At 44.0% G+C, this 17,458-nt stretch overlaps 1 protein-coding gene and 1 long non-coding RNA gene across 5 annotated transcripts in view; both read right to left on the bottom strand.

Annotated features, from left to right (window-relative positions):
• On the bottom strand, positions 1 to 1,727 carry LOC142047236 (uncharacterized). Its single transcript, XR_012656431.1, has 2 exons — positions 1,608 to 1,727; positions 1 to 597 (listed from the first exon to the last, which is right to left on the bottom strand). It is a non-coding gene; the product is annotated as an uncharacterized LOC142047236 (long non-coding RNA).
• Positions 1,728 to 2,847: 1,120 nt separating this feature from the next.
• The window catches only part of YEATS2 (YEATS domain containing 2), a 71,547-nt gene continuing 56,936 nt past the window's right edge, over positions 2,848 to 17,458 (bottom strand). For all 4 annotated transcript variants that reach the window (XM_032764810.2, XM_032764808.2, XM_032764812.2 and 1 more), the window contains 5 exons: positions 17,079 to 17,280; positions 10,588 to 10,814; positions 9,780 to 9,854; positions 8,914 to 8,987; positions 2,848 to 6,052 (listed from right to left, as the gene is read on the bottom strand). In XM_032764810.2, coding sequence (XP_032620701.1) covers positions 5,944 to 6,052; positions 8,914 to 8,987; positions 9,780 to 9,854; positions 10,588 to 10,814; positions 17,079 to 17,280 — 687 coding nt within the window. In that variant the 3' untranslated portion in view covers positions 2,848 to 5,943. The remainder of the gene's footprint in view (positions 6,053 to 8,913; positions 8,988 to 9,779; positions 9,855 to 10,587; positions 10,815 to 17,078; positions 17,281 to 17,458) is intronic.

Genomic DNA, 17,458 nt, shown 5'->3' on the forward strand with positions numbered 1-17,458 from the left:
TTTAAAAATCATGTATTCTTTATTAAGTAATTATAAAAAGAGGGCGAGAACTGACAAGGTAGCCCAGGTGGGGTTTGGGAGGAGGATAGGAGGGAAGGAAAAGGCCACTAAAAAAATTTCACAATAATGACAACCTTTTGGTTGGGCTGTCCACTGGCGTGGAACGGGCGGGTGCACGGAGCCTCCCCACACATGGTCTTAGTTGTCTGGTGGGTGGAGGCGGCTAAGGAACATGGTGAGGGGGGGAAGGAGGTTATACAGGGGCTGCAGAGGCACGCTGTGATCCTGCTGCCGTCCCTGAAGCCCCATCAGATGCCAGAGCATGTCTGTTTGATCACGCAGCAGCCCCAGAGTTGCATCCAGCCATCTCTCATCTCGAGTGTCTCTCCTCTCCTCATGTTCGTCCCTCCTGTCCTCACGGTCACTGGCATCTTTCCTGTACTTTGATACCACGTCCTTCCACTCATTCGGATGAGCTCTTTCATTGCGGGTCACTTCCATGATTTCTGATAACATTTTGTCTTGCGTCTTTTTTTTCCCGCCGCCTTATCTGAGATAGCCTTCGGGATGGAGGAGGGAGATTTGAAAAATTTGCAGCTGCAGGAGGGAGGGGAAAAAAGGGAGAGGAGTATTAAAAAAAAGATACATTATACAGAACAATGGTTATACTCTTTCACGGTAAACAACACTATTCACCTTACATAGCACATGTGCTCTCACTACAAGGTTGTATTTTGCATCTTAATATTGAGTGCCTGTGGCTTTGAGAGATCACAGATGCAGGTCCGGGCATCAGATCTCGGCTTGCATGCAGCCATGGTAAGCCAGGGTCTTTCGACTTCTGCAGCCTTCATATATCCAGCGCCCTCCTTTCCCAAATAGCAAGCAAAGACCATTGAGTGCTGCTTCTTTCCTGTTAACATGCAGCACCAGAATCGCCCCCATCCAATTCTCTGGGATGATTGCTTTACCCCTCCCCCGACTGTGTGGCTGGTATCATGGAAGATTGCTGCTAGCAACCCTCCCCACCACCACGTGGCCGGTAGCAGGGAAGATCCCAGCTAGCCAAACGCGAAAGCTCAGCGCCAATCCTGCCCCCCCCGCCTCCTCCCCCTGCTTGGCAAAATGCAGGGAAGGATTTCTTTTAAGCCACAGGTGAACAGCCCAACCATCTCTGTCCCCTTAATTAAATTCCCATATTTCAACCAGGCTCCCATGAACGATATCACTCTCCTGAGGATAACATAGTGAGATAAAGAACGGATGTTGCTTGAATGCCAGCAAACACTGGGACCATACGCAGCTAGGCTTTGTCATGCAATGATACCAGATTACTTGCCACATGCAAGGCGTGGTCAAGAGTCCTACCATGGAGGACGGAATAAGGCTACCGTGCCCAGAAACCTTCTGCAAAGGCTTTTGCAGTACCTCCAGGAGAGCTTCATGGAGATGTCCCTGGAGGATTTCTGCTCCATCCCCAGACATGTTAACAGACTTTTCCAGTAACTTTACTGACTGCAAACGCATCCAAAGTCCTCAGAGCAAATTAATCATTAAAAAACGCTTGCTTTTAAACCATATTTTATATTTACAAAGGTACACCTCACCAGAGGTCCCTTCCATGGCTTCATTGACTGGGCTAGTGGCTTGGGAGGGTACTTCTGTCAGGTTGAGAAAAAGCTCCTGGCTGTTGGGGAGAACGGAGTGCTGTGTGCTCTCTGCAAGCTCGTCCTCACAGCTCGTTCCTCTTTCTCTCTTCCCATCCGCAGAATCCCTCAGGCAGGTAAGATTACCCACCTCGAATTCACAGATAGGGGTGGATAGTGGTGGCGGACCCTCCTAGAATTGCAGAGCTCAGCGTAAGAAGGTGGCAATTTGCAGCCCTGGCCGGATCTTCGTGGGCTTTTGGTTTTCTGTAGGCTTGTCTGAGCTTCCTTAAACTTTCACACAGCACTGTACTGATCTGCTGTGGCTCTCTCCTCACGGCCTTGGAATGTTTTCGAAATGGTTTTTCATTTGTCTTTTGGGAACGGAGTTCCTGTTTAGCACGGAATTCTCTCCCATATAGCGATCAGATCCAGCACCTCTCATGTGGTCCCATGCTGAGCTCTTTTTGATTCTCAGACTGATAGTTACCTGTGCTGATCGAGCTTCCACGCTAGGGCAAACAGGAAATGAAATTCAAAAGTTGGTGGGCTGTTCCTGCTACCTGGCCAGTGCAATCCAACTCAATTGCTGGTCCAGAGCGTCACAATGTTGGACTGTGTAGCGGATCCCCGTAGCCGCAATACTGTCGAATTGCGGACACACTACATAATCTGGCAGATACCGATTTCACGCTACTCCCTTGTCGGGAGGAATACAGAAATCGTTTAAGACCTTTATATCGATATACAGGGATTTCGTTGTGTGGACAGGTGCAGGGTTAAATCGGTTTAACTCTGCTAAATTTGGTATAAACGCGTAGTGTAGACCAGGCCTCAGTCAACTTTCACTCATTTTCTAAGGGCAAATAAGTCTGCTGCTGTTTGCATAGGCACATCAAGGGTAGCTTAAACTTTTTTTGCTCAGTTCCTGGCTCCCTCTTTCAAAAGAATGAAACCTTCATAATAAACCATAAAAAAACCTCAAAGGCAAAAACTACCTTTTGCTTTGGCCAAGTTTAAGCACTTTCAGGTTTTCTGCAGAGCCAACAAAAGATAAAATTCCTGTTTTGCTTCAGGCACAAAGGGGTTTGTCTGACTTTCACCTGCCACCCAAATACAGTTTAGAAAAACTGTCATTTTGCAGCATACTCCATTGCACTTCATGTCACATAAAACAGGTGTGCAAAAAGAAACAATGTCATCACAACTAATAAAGGAATTTATTGTAAACTTATGCATATTACACAATTTTACATTATAATACAGAATGTGGAGGATTTAACACTCAATATTTCAAACATGGACAATGTTTGTAAGGAAATCTTTGACTGACATTAAGACTTTTTAAAAAGCCACAGAGCATATAGAGGAATATTCTGAAATATTCCAATTTCTTTCACTTGGTTTACCAATTTTTACAGCCTCCCCCTTGTTGTGTGACATAACTTTCTTCTCTTCAATTATGATGGAACAGATTATTTTCTCATGAAGAAATGTCTCTCCCACCACTCTTGGGAATTCAAAAACCTTCTTGCAAAAATGTCCTACATTTGGATGACTAAACAAATATTATTGGTAACCGCTTTTGGTTTGAATGGATAGCTTGTTCTTAGCAAATTTCACGTTGGACTATTCTCCTAGGGGTAACTATATTAACCTGGCTTGCTTAGAAATGAATCAAGAGACTCAATCATTGTAGCTCCTCAAACTACTACAGAATAGATGCCTTGGTTTAGGGGACTTTTTAGAACTCAAATGCTGAAAATCATGCGGCTCAAGCAGTTGGGGCAAGATTTTGAATGGCAGGTGCCCAAAGATGGGATCCTACATTTCTAGGAGCTGCTGGGTGCTCAGCACTTTTGAAAACCAGGCAACCAATGAATCATTTAGTACTAAGGGATGGAAGTGCATGTGGCGCTCCAGAATACCAGTGCACTGGCTGCCCCAAAGGGCAACTAACTGCCACATAGGGAAGAAGGTTTTATGCAGCCTGGGATGGGACTACAGAGCCTAACTTACAAATTGTGTACAAGTGTATCTAAAAGGTGTAGGAGGCTTGACTTCCCTACAGCCTGCAAATCAAACAAAGGATAAGAGGCTGCCAGGCCCCAACAGGGAAGCTAAGATAGGGCCTGATATTCCTAAATTAAACCAATTCCTCTCCACTCTCAGCACTGGCCCAGCCACCGTGCTCTAGCAAGAGTCCCCACAGCAAGAGTCCTTCAGACTATTGTAGAGCAAGGGCCAGATTGTGCAGCTGTTCCTCAAGCCAGCGAGTGCTCTCTCATGCAACTGCCCTTTCTAGGTGCTCACCAGCACAAGTAGGAATTCCACAGCTGAGCCCGAGTGTTTAAAACATCCATGACAATGCCATCAAAGCACTTCATCTCAGAGCCTGACTCAAATTCCCTCTCATCAATCCCATTTTCAATGTTAAGGGCAAACTGAGTAGTACTGTACTCCAGTCCTGTTGATTTCAATGGGGCTATCTGCAGACGAAGGTCCTCTTTGCGGTGGGCACCAATGGCCGATTCTGGCCTGAGGAGGACAGTGTCAAGGGTCTACAGTTTAAAAACTAATTTAATTTTATTCTGGTTTGTAACTGCTCCTTGAAAGCCTGAAACCATCTTTTTTCAGCTGAATCATTCTCCGTAGAGCATGCACATAGTTGTGTTTAACTGCAGAGCTCCTGGTATCAAGTTTATTAATTTTCTAGTGAAGAAAGCACTCAAGTATTAGTTTTGAAATACACCCTATTCCCCAACAAAAGAAGCTTATTTAGCACTTCTAAAATGCTTTACATTTTGAAATTGCAGCACAAATATTAATTAGGCCTCAGAACACCTCCTCTGTGAGATAGGTGCCCTTATTCCCAACTTTGTATATGGGGAAACTGGGGCACTGAGCAGTGATGCAACTTCCTCCAGGCCAAGCAGCAAATGAGTGACCCAGATGGGACCAGAACTCAGGAGTCCCCGGCTCCCAGGCCCTCATTCAACCTATTATGTGGTACTGCCTCAAAAAGAGAAGGACTTTGAAAGCCTGGTTAAGTAATAGTCAAATTTTGGGCCCTTGAACATTGACAGCATGTTTACAATATTGCCAAATACATACCAGGAAGATTTTTATATTGCCGGTTAGACCTTCTTATGTCAACAAACATTTGCAAGGCTGCAGTGTGCCCTTCAGATGTGGCATTCACAAGGAGGAGAACATAGCAATACCTAAAGCAGGTGAGTGGTGGGACCAGAAGTAAAGGTTCTACCCACAGCCATGGTATCAAATGCTGCCATGTCCAAAGTACCTGTGTTTTCCCCAATCCTGCTGGGTACCTTTCTACTATACAGAGTTTAAATCAAAGCTTTGTTGCAGTCAGTTCCTCACAATCTGTGCTGATCATGGACTAATGTTCTCCAAAGATTTAAACAAGTATTACAAAGCTAGTGGCTTGCTCTCCAGCTCAGTAATCGGAAATTTTCCAGCAGCCAAGGTCAATACTTGCTAGAGAAGCAAAGGATCTTGCCAATTAACGCCCAGAAATCATGACACAATCCTCCGTGAAATGAGCCACGCATCCAAATCACTTTACTTTCCCCCTCACATAGGTCACATGCTCAGTTAGTCCTTTAAATTTGATGTTATTCATTCACCTTGGCAATGCCCCCAACCTACCATCACCGGGAGTCTGAGGTGCTCACTCAGTCTCTCCTAAAGGAAGGAAATATTTATTACCATACAGTTAGCTGCATGGTTGGTCCTGCTGTGTAACTGGAGCCACGTTCATGGCATTCAACTATATCTGCACAAGTCGCTCACCACAAGCATCAGCCTCCAAACAAACCAACTTCCAAAGCTACCTATTGCTTTGCATGTATTCGCGATACTTTGGAAAAATGGTCTCCAATGGCCCCCCCAGCTCACAGCAAAATCTGTGCTGGTCTGTGGACTGCCTCAAAGAGAGCTGTGGATTTCCATCTTAAAAATACATCACCTCAGCAAGCTATCCAGTCATCAGCTGGAGGAGGCCTATTTTCCTGCCAAGTCTTTTTCAGCTAGCAACTGAACGCAAACTGACAAAGTTCGCTCATCACTTACTGAGTAAACAACACTGCAATCTAACAACTTGATTTGGAACAGAGCATCATTTTGTTGCATTAAGGTGCATCTTTAATTGGAGGTAATGATCTAGTAGCCCAACATTATAAAATGTATATAATAGCGTCCTACAGAGACAGTGGAATTGTCATTAAATATTTCACTCTTCAATCCATTGTTACTACAGCATCTTCAGGTTATTTCACTGTTCCTCATTTAATATCCTCATATGTTTGTTTGAGAGGAAATCAAGAAAGGGAATATTGCAGATGGCTTGGTGAATATTCATCACTGTGATCTCTCTTGGAATCCTGCAGAGAACAAATCAAAGAAACTATTACAGTATGCAAAAAGCCAACTCTCTCTGAAGTGCCAGGCCAATAAATTGACTAATGGGGGGATAAGCCAAAAAATGATAATATAGTGTTACAGTTACAGAGACAAGGTATTAAAATGCCCTAGCACAAAATGGATGCTATTAGAAAATTTGGAGGAATACTCCTTGGGCATAAGTATATGAAAACTAAAGGGAAGTTCTGAAGTATCAGTTTTGTGGAATAGGCAATATTTTAATTAAGCCATTTGCTTGCACATATTAAACACTAAGGTCTTGTTTTTCAATTTCAAGTTCTGCTAGAACACCATGAAGACAGGTGAAGAAGTCCCTAAAAAGAAGGACAATAGTGTTTGGATCAGGAGTTACTGTAAGAACTACTTGATTCCCATGCTACTAAGTAGGCTACTGGGATTTTGTCAGGCTACTGGCAGAGCATTTGTAGGTCAACTCGTTTTGATCAGGGTGGAGAATACTCCGCATCCATCCCAAAAACCTGAAGACAGCCACCTCCCACTTAATTTTCATCTGTAAGTCCTTGCGTTGCAGCAATCCTTCCAAACGGAAACTAGAGAAGACAAGAATCAGTCACTGCTGCCCCTTCACTTGGCTCAAAAGCAGCACTTTGCTCATTCTCCCTCCCCGACTGACTGAGGATGAATTTGCTGCTTCTACAGAAAACTCACACCCCTGCCAGCCCAGGAACCATGAGAATGGAATGCAAACCATTGTAAAACTGAAGTGCTTCTGGTGAAAATACCGGGCCACCACTTACAGTCTAAGTTGATCACTTTAAAGTTAGTTTTCAGGCGACTAATAACTTTACATTATCATATGTACTGGTCATCTTTAAAGGAAGACAGCCTTCAATGGAAGTGGGACCCCTTACACAAGCCAGCAACGGAGTGAAGATTTTTTTCAGTAATTCTTCTAGTAATAAACTATTTATAATTTTATTTTATTAACAAAGGTAATAGACATCCTGCAAAGACCAAAAGTGTGCATGCTATAAAACAAAGGAAAGCATAGGTCTTCTACGTAGCGGGGAAGGAGAGCTAATAATTGATGACATCAAGAAGGATGAGGTATTTAATGCCTAAAAAGGTTAATGGTGACTTGTTACTCAACATAATTAATATTAACAACACAGGAGAAGGAACACAAGCCAAAACAGGGAAAGAATAAAGGTTAAAGAATATTTAGATAAGTTAGATGTAGTCAAGTTGGCAGGGCCTGAAGAAATTCATCCAGGGTATTTAAGGAACGAGCTGAAGCAATCTCGGAAGAGCTGGAATGATCTCTGAGAACTCACGGAGGATGGGTGAGGTCCCAAAGGACTGGAGAAGGGCAAATATTGCACCCTTTTTTAAAGTTAGGTACTAAGATGATCTGGGGAATTTTAGACCAGTCAGCCTACCTTCAATACATGGGAAAATACTGGGACAAATTATTAAACAATTTGTAATATAACAGGGTTTTAAGGAATAGCCAGCATGAATTTATCAGAGCAAGTCATACCAAACCAACCTATTTTTCTTCTTTGACAGGATTACTGGCCTAGTGGATGGGGGAAGTGGTAGATGTAATGTATCTTGATTTTAGTAATGCCTTTGTCACAGTCTGACATGACAATCTCATAAGCAATCTGGGGAAACGTGGTCAAGATGAAATGACTGTAAAGCGGGTGCACGACTGGTTGGAAGCAGTACTCAGCAACTAGTTATCAATGATTCACTGTCAAATTGGGATGGCGTATCTAGTGGCGTATCCTCAGGGGTCTGGCACTATTTAATATTTTCATTAATGATTGGATAATGGAGTGGAGAATACGCTTATGTAATTTGTGGGTGACACCAAGCTGGGAGGGGTTGCAAGAACTTTGGAGGATGGGATTAGAATTCAAAACCACCTGGACAAATTGGAGAATTGCTCTGAAATTCAATAAAGGCAAGTACAAAGTACTACAGCTAGGATGGAAAATACCAAATGCACAACTACGACATGGGGAGTAACTGGTGAGACACCAGTACTGCTGAAAAGGATCTCAAAGTTACAGTAGATCACAAATTGAATACGAGTCAACAGAGCAATACAGTGGCAAATAAAGCAAATATCATTCTGGGGTATGTTAACAGGAGCGTAATATACAAGACATGGACGGTAACTGTCCTGCCCTATTTAGCACTGGTGAGGCCTCAGCTGGAATATGTCCAATTCTGGGCACCACACTTCAGGAAAGATGTGGACTAATTGGAAAAAGAGTCTAGAGGAGAGCAACAAAAATGATAAAAGGTTTAGAAGATCTGACCTCTGAGAAAATTAAAAAAACCACAACAACAAAAACTGGTCATGTTTAGTCTTGCAAAAGGACGACTAAGGAGGGACCTGGTAGCTTTAATATATGTTAAGGGCTGTTGCACAGAGGATAGTGATCAAATGTTCTCCATGCCCACTGAAGGTAGGACAAGAAGTAATGGGCTTAATCTGCAACAAGGAAATTTAAGTTAGTTATTAGGAACAACTTCCTAACTGTAAGGGTGGTTAAGCTCTGGAATAGGCTTCCAAGGGAGGTTGTGGAATTCCCATAATTGGAAATCATTAAGAACAGGTTGGACAAACACCTGCCAGGGATGGTGGTCGAGGCTCACCTGGTCCTGCCTCAGCACAGGGGGCTAGACTTGACTTCTCAAGATCCCTTCCAGTCCTACACTTCAGTGATTCTATACACCGAGGGTTCATTGCTCACACAGTTTGAACCTTGTGACTTTTTAATAATTTCTTAAAGCAGGTAAAACTTGTGTAAACAACAAATGATAAAAGGGAGGTTGGTCACTGTACCTGTTGTGAGGAGCGGTCTGGTACCCAACAGCCAGTGCTTCCCTTAGGATATCATTAACAAGTTGTTCAGTGGCCTAAGACAAAGGCAGTGTTAGTGGATGACATGTGAAAAGACTAAGCAATGGATTTTATTTTTATCTGACTTCAATTTCATAAATAAGCAGCAGCTCAGTCAAAAGTTTGTTTTTTATTTTTTTTATACTCCAGAATCAGTTAGGTTTTATAAAACGGATCAGCCAATAGACTATAAACTCTACCAACAACCTGAAAAAGGTTCTGTTGTCCTAAGACCAGCAAAGCCCTGCTAAAAGTGATTTGTATGAGTCCTAAATATAATACCACTAGGACTCCCCAGTTTCAAGTTGTTAAAGGGCATTGGTGATCAATAGTATATTCTTTGCTTTATCCGAAGTTGCAAATGACAGATACTGGTATCACACTCTTGTATGAAGAACTACCACTAATTTCAGGTATCCAGCAGCCTAACATTCAGATGGCCTAACACTGCAGCCAAAAAGGGGACAGCAATACTTGGGGGGGAAAATATTTAGCTCTTTTCACACACTAATTAATCTTCAACATCTCTATAGGGTAGGCATCTCTCTCTCTCTTTTTTTTTTTTAAACAGACTGGGAAATTCAAAGTGACATGTTCAATGTTACAGAGTGATTCAGTATCAGAAAAGAGGATTAGAGTTTAGGTGTTTCTAGATTATAGTACTGTCTCCAGCCCACCAGACCATACTTAGGAGGTTTTAAACACATGCAACGCTTGATTCTGTGCAAGTCCTCTGAACTGACCGTTATTCTGTATTACTGGGTCTAATACAATTACAGAAATGTAACCGCTGTTGGATAATAGCTTACCTTTAAAACCATATCTTCTATTACTGATGCATAAATGTTCTTGTGCAGCTCAACAGGCTGAAAAGAAATCCCTATCTATAAAATAGGAGAGAGGGAGAGAGAATTTTTAATCTGACAGATTACTACATCAAATAAAATAACCAATAACAGATAATGTTTTGTTATGGATGACGTGACAGTGAACAATGCTTCAGGAATAACCAGTTACAATGAAAAAACAAGCACTGTAAAGTTTTAGTACAATATAATTTCAGGGCTTAGATTTGAAAAAATATCCAGTGCAAGTGAAACCCGATCATACACATGGTTGTGGGGACATACCTAAAACACAGAAAAAGTTAAATCAATTTTGATTTAGGGGCACTCTGGGGAGCAAAAGCCCCCCTGCCATTTGTTAAATTTGTACCTATGTTTACTTGACTAGTTTCATGTTCTGATCCCTCGGTTGTGAAGACTGAATCTGTATTAAATAGTTTTGTTTCAGCCCCTAACATCCTGCCTTTTGTGCTGGCCGTGGCTTGCACGTGGTACGCATATGGAGTTCTGCTCAGATACTGGCAAGAAGGAAAAGTTTTACCCTCTTCCTCCTCTGGCAGATGGGACTGGAAGGAGAAAAGCTCTCTTCTGCCCCGCTGCTACACAGAGGATCTCCCCTTTCTCCTCAGTCTGCTACAATGAAGAAATACATTGCTTGCTCTTCATCAACTAAGCACCACAGGATCCATCTGGACAAAATACACTATTATAAATACAAGATAATTACTAGCTCAATAGCAGTTCATTAGCTTTGTGAATCATGTTTCACTACCTTCTGTGCCACGTCCCTCACAAATTCTGATGCAGGCAGGGAGGCCAAGTAGAATTTCATCTCCTCTTGTTTCTCTTCCTGTTCCTTTTTAATGTTTATTTTCAGTGGCTCAGTAAAGCTGAGGATATCCACTTCCTCCTCGTTCTCTGGTTCTTGTTTCAGAAACTGCTGCAGCTCCTCCAGCTTTTGGCAGAGTTCTTCACCACTGGTGTAAGAAGATGGGCATTCTAAAAGAGAAGCATTCAGTCTTACTTAAGACAGGATGAGAAGAGCACTTAAAAATGGACACATGCCCAAGGTCTAGTGAGAAATTCAGGTAATTAGAGGGCACACGTTGGTACTCAACGCTTAAGAACACAAGGCTGAAGAAAGAACAAATATTACCCAAGATTTTTCTCTTTAATGACATCAAGTGCAAGTTTACAACATAAAGTGTTTTCACTCACCAGTTCCTGCTAATCATGCCACTTAAAGAGGCTGCACTTTAAATATTACCAGACTAATGTGGATTTACTAGAAGTCTTCCAGCAGTTCTTTTCTAGAAAAGTCTGATAAACTAGCGGATACTCCCCTCACCGCTTTGAGAAATGGAAATGACACATAGCTCTGAATACTAATCATGTTGCTGAATGTAATGATCTAATTAAATAACGGTAAACAAAGGGGCAGATTCTCAATTGGTGTAAATGCGCATCTCTCTATTTTCTCTGCATGAGAACCCAGCCACAGCCCTGCCGAAGGACAGTCATTTTTGCACCCTCTCATTACCATTCCTCTGAACTATCCAGTCCCCTTCCTACATGTATTATTCTCCCTCAGAGCCAGTAATTAGTAACTGAAAAGGTTGCATAAATTTTTGACCTTTCCTTTTCTACTCATCAGATGCTTTCCAGCCCTACTCAACATTGCTCACAGTTCACTACAGCTTTGATTTTTGTCTGGAGAGACTGGAAGTCACGCACGGTTTCACAGCTGCCTCTCTCTTTGGTAAAATCCGTATCTTCATTCCATTCTTTAATCCCACTGCCCTTCTACCTCTTAAAAGCCTGACACGTTCAATAAACTCTCAGAAGCATCACAAACTTTGTCATTTTGTTAACTGGAGAATATACGCATTTTCTGAAAGCAATTAGATGTCCAAACTGAACTCAATTCATAACTACATGTGGAACTGACACAAAAAAGCCCCATCATAAGATTGTGGTAAGAAAAACCCTATTTTCCAGCTCAAAGGACAACACGTTTCTCTCCATGAGCACAAATTTTACAAAACATCAAGTTGTAGCTGCCAAAGCTGGCTCAACTGTGACCTGCTTCAGAGTGAGGAACAGAACAGTACAATCTTGCTCTTTTATTAGCTCCATGATCGTTACTGATGAATAAGGCTACGTTTTAGTCGCAGTATTTTCAGTAAAAGTCATGGACAGGTCACAAGCAGTAAACAAAAATTCACGGTCCATGACCTATCCATGACTTGTACTATATACTCCTAACTAAACCTTGGGCAGGGGGGCTGCGGGTACTCTGGCAGGGGCAGCGCGGGTGCTGGAGTTGGTGGCCCAAGAACCCCATCAGTGCTAGGGGGGAGGGTTGGCAGGGCTAGCAGTCTCCCTATACAGCTCTGCATGTCCAGCAGCTCCTAGGAAGAGGGAAGGCTGGGGGGCTCCATGCCCTGTCCCAGTCACGAGCTCTGGCTCTGCAGCTCACATTGGCTTCAGTTCCTGGCCAATGGGAACTGCAGCCAATGGGAACTGCCGGGGTGGTGTCTTTGGGTGGGACAGTGTGCAGAGCCCCCTGACCCCTCCTCCTAGGAACTGCAGGGACATGCTGACCATTTTCCAGGGAGCCCTTTCCTCCCCGAGGTAGATGCCAACCCGTACCCCAACCCCCTACCTCAGCCCTGAGCCCCCTCCTATACCCAAACTGCCCCAGCAGCGGCTGGCCCTAGGGCTGCCTGATCTGCTCAAGCAGCTCCAGAGCCAGCTGCAGTGGCCGATGCAGAAGTCACGGAATCTGTGACCTCTGTGACAGACATGCAGCCTTACTGATGAGTGAAGACAGGAGTCATAGTGCAAGCATTTACGTGACTAAGATGAGCAGTGGTGGTTAAATTGTGGGATGGCCATGGAGAGATGTTCTGCGGTAGATTATGAATACTGTATGCTGACTTGTTAATTGGGATGTTTACTGTACAAGTATGTTGAGTTAGCTGAACAGCAGGCAGTAAGGAAAAACAAGCAGGATGGGAAGAAGAACTGCTCAAGATACACCCCCCCCATGCCACAAAGGCTTGAGGACTGTCACAGGAACAATGGCAGAGCCAGTCTCCGAGGCAGGCATAGTCAATTATTTTTTGTCAAGATCCAAATTTCTTAGTCAAGATATTGTCAAGGTCCAGACTCTACAGAAATATTTTTCACACCACAATAATAATAAAAGTAAGAGCAAGGAAATAAAAAGATTTTGCAGTCCATTCAAAAGCATCTGTCGGTCCAGATTTGGCCTGCGGTTCGCCAGTTGACTACCCCTATTTTGAGGAGTGTCTTTACCTCCTGCTCATTGTACCAAACTGGTTTTGATAAGTACGACCAAAGCCTGGGAGCTGACAAGCTCAAAGGAACTGTGGCTGGATTAAAAGGGACTCACTATCAAGAGAAGAGACAGCTGCTGGGGAGTTGTTTTGGGGGATCGCACTGATACGCAGGCTCTGTGGGGGTGTCTGAAGAAGTTAGGCCTGCCCAAGCTACCATCAGGGGATGGAAAGCTGTGAGGTAAGTAAGATAGACACATGTGGACTCTGAACACTCTCTCTCTCTAATGCTTTGTCCTACTGTTAAAATAAACAATACACTGGTTTTGAGAAGGCTGTCCTGGTCACTGTATACCACTAGTCAAAGAAAGGCTCCCAAAGGGAAGAACCATGGTGTCTGATCCCATTGGACCTGCCAGACAAGCATAACTGATACACAGGGTACTGTATCCCAGGGCCTGGGGCTGAGAGTGGGAGAACTGCATAATTCCATGCTAGAGAGGTAAAGGCCTGAGGCCTGACACTGCAGGGGCTGTGCTCGGAGTCCATGTAAAGGACAAACGTGCACTAACCCCTGTGTCCATGAGGCCACGTCTACACTACGGGATATCATCGAATTAGCTAAAACCGGTTTTATAAAACTGATATTATAAATTCGATTTCATGCGGCCACACTAGGCACAGTAATTCGGCGTTGTGCGTCCATGGTCCCGGTAACTTGATTTGAATTGTTGCATAGATCGTGGATTAGCTTCTTGCCGTAGTAATCATAGTTCGGCATCTCTCCCCCCTTGGAATTTGGGTTAAATCATTCTGTCCGGGGTGTTGGGTAATGTGTATACTATCTTCTCCGGGAAAACACAGTGACATCTTTCGCAGCGTTTTACCCCCTGGATTGCCTGGAGCGCATAGAGAACCTGGAGCATTGTTTTTTTTTCCGGCACGCATATGTGTAACTGGATGCGCGGACAGAGAGGCGTACCAGGTTACACGCGCATTCAGTTGCTTTTGCATTCGGCTCGCAAGATGAGTTACAGGTCATTCTAGGATGAGAATTCCGGTTGTCGTAACGTCTTGGGCGAGTGAGAACAACTGGCAATGAGCATGAGGTTTTCTCCCTCTGTAATGTCCCTGCTATCTCTGAGTGCCCGATGAAATCTGCGGGGCCAACGCAAACGGGACACAATTAATGGGATTGATCATGGGACTGCGAGGGTTAGACAGGTGTCTCTGTATGGTTTTCTAAAAATGGTAGTCCTGGCAGAATAGAAGGAGGCTGGAAGGGTATTAGAGAACGAGTGTATAGGCAAGCTGCCCGTGTCAGTATTCTAGGGGATGCCTCAAACAATCCGTTGTTTCTCTCTCCCCAACTTCTGGGATCGTGGCAGTGCCCATTTGTGTAGGAGTAATAAAGAATGAGGAATAGAAACATAGAAGTGTTGTGCTAAATATGAGGGGAGGGCACCCTCCGGCAGTGATAGTAGGAGGAATTCAACGGTGTGGGGAGAGGACAGCAACTGTGCTTATGAAGTCAGGCAGTACAGAATCTTTTCTTAACAGGAAAGGGAGGGGGTGAAGCCAGTTGCTTGATGAAGCTGTTATTAGCCGTTCTGTCCTATCTAAGGGAGTACAGAATGTTGGACTGATGTCAATGTAGTAATTCTAGAGACGGCGTACTATCTATTGCAACACGGTCAAGGGACGGGGGAGGGAGAGGACGGATTACGCTCTTACTGGGCACAATGGTTACCGCAGCATTAGTACACATAGGTGACATGGAATTAGTCAGAAAAGTGATTTCTTTTCCTTTTCTTTCAGTGTGGTGGGGGGAAGACTGAGGAGCTATTCTACCAGCAGACACTGTGTTTGAACTCCAGAATTGGGAGCTCAGAAGAATGCAATACTATTTTCAGAGACTGCTGTGGCTGTGGGATTAGTGGAGTCCTAGTACGGGTGATGGATAGCCCATCATGAGCGTCATTTGAAGTTTGGCTTCCGTTACGTTGTCACGCAGCGCTGTGTATCTGAGATTTTTTTTCAAACGCTTTGGATTCGTGTCTGGACTGTAGTAGATGCGAAAAGGGACAAACGGAGTGTATGTGTAATAGAGATCGAGCCTGGCTACAGCTCATCTAATATCACAAATTCAGAGACTCAACTGGTTCACCCAGCGGTCTTGCTAGAACAAACGATGCTACTTTGGCGATGATTCGAAGACTGCCTGACTCAAGGGCCCTCGCTCGGCACCGTGTTGATCGAGCTCACGGCTAGGGAGCTATAACAGGAAATGGTAATTACACACGTTCGTGGGTCTTTTTCTGTTTACATGCCGCTGCATCCGAGTTAGATTGCTGTCCAGAGCGGTCAGTGGTGCACTGTGGGATACCGCCCAGAGGCCAATAATATCGATTTCCGTCCACACTAACCGTAATCCGATATGTTAATATCGAATTTAGCGCTACTCCTCTCGTTGGGGTGGAGTACAGAAATCGATTTAAAGAGCCCTTTATATCGATATAAAGAGCATTGTAGTGTGGACAGGTACAGCGTTAAATCGATTTAACGCTCTTTAAATCGATTTAAACGCGTAGTGTAGACCAGGCCTGACAGCTGGTATTTTATCTTCACAAGTGGCATTTGTGGTGTAAAATCCAAGCAGTTAAGTCCCACTAGGGGGCGGTCCTGTGGTTATGGACAGCCTGGTGGCAGAGAGGTGGAAGGCTGATTTCTGTGTAGTGTAAGCAGTTCCTCTCCCTGAGGCCTCTCCTGAGTTAGGCCAGTTTTATACTCTCACCCTGAGTTTATTTTCCAGCAGCAGAACAGCCTCCCATGCTCTGAACAAATCTCCTTTCAAAGACAGAGAGTCTAATTAGGCAAATTAAAACCCTCCAGGGAGTTTCTTTAAACCAAGAGAGTTGGCTCTGATATGTGGCGCTTGCAGTCTGTTGAGGGAGAAGAGTATAAAGATTTATTAACACTCAATTTCACTATTTGTCTTGCCACCATTGGTTGTGTCCTTGCTCTTAATGTCAAATAATGGACTATTGTTTCACTGATTTTTGGACAGCTTCTTCTTCCCTGGCCCACTGTAACTGTGTCTCACTCACTCCATGCTGGAAAAGCATGCTCCATTCTGGAAGGCAGAACCAGTAAGGTCTAACGTCCTCAGACTACTGCCCCAGAATCATGCTGGCCAACAGGAAGTGATCGGAAAGCAAAGATCAATCTGAAGACCCTTCAGTCTCTACTCCCTTTATTCCACAAGCACATCACTTCTGTAACATGCCTGATCATCAATGAGGCCAGGGGTGTCAGCTGCACTTAGCCAGGCATATCCGATCCAGCACAATGCACTGCCAGGGGCGCAACCCAGGATCAGTCTTTTCACAGATCAATAAAATCTTAAGATCAGAATGGGGAGTAATCAGCTTTAGGGGAAGGATTATTTTAAAATGTTACAAAGGAGCAGCACGGGAAAGAGTGGTATGAAATTCAGAAAAAGGAAATTTTACTTAGTGGTAGGGAGAAGATTCCTGACAGTGAAATATGTTCAAGCTGTGGAGTACTATCCACAATGCAGCGATGGAAGCCCCAGCATTCCCCGACTTTGTCTTAGACTATAAATTCCTTGGGGGTAGGGACTGTCTTTCACTCTGTGCTGGTACAGGGTCTAGTTCAATGGAATCCTGACATTGGTTGGGGCCTCTCCATGCTATTGTAATGTCAACAACTAGGCTGCACAAAGCACTGAAAATAAACGGTAAGGAACAATTTGGTTGGTAGGAGGAAGGGGCAGATGTACTATTAGGCCTTTCTGATCTCTAATTTCTGCAATTCCAACAGAGTGAAAATAGCTTCAAGAATGTACTGGAGAATAAAGTGGGATACAGACGGGGCTGTTTAACAGGCAACATATTTTAGGGGTAGGGGGCACTGGAACTGGCCTCCCTTAAATGCTCACCTGGCTCGCTGTCTATTTGAGTCAGGACATCTTCTATTGAATCTTCCTCGTTCCTCAGGGCTTCAGGGTCAGGCGGAGTGTAGCCATGGCATCGACACCAATGTACCACATGCTTGGTTTTCAGGGGGCTGATGTTGTGAAATCTGGGATGCTTCTCTATGATTTCTTGTAGGATTTTTCTCACAGTCATTGCTCGTTGCCACTGTGGGAAATCAAAGTGAGAGCTTTGTTTAGCTGAGGTGTTTTATGTTTGAGTTCTGGGAGATCAGAACATGGCCAAGTGCAGTAATGCAGGGTCCTAAGAACATGGAGACTGCACTACACCAGGTACTTCCTCAGAAAGCAGCACGACCTGGAAGAATGAGCATGGATTGGTGGTC

This window comes from Chelonoidis abingdonii, chromosome 8 (assembly GCF_003597395.2).
Source record: "Chelonoidis abingdonii isolate Lonesome George chromosome 8, CheloAbing_2.0, whole genome shotgun sequence".
In the NCBI taxonomy this organism is placed as follows: Eukaryota; Metazoa; Chordata; order Testudines; family Testudinidae; genus Chelonoidis; species Chelonoidis abingdonii.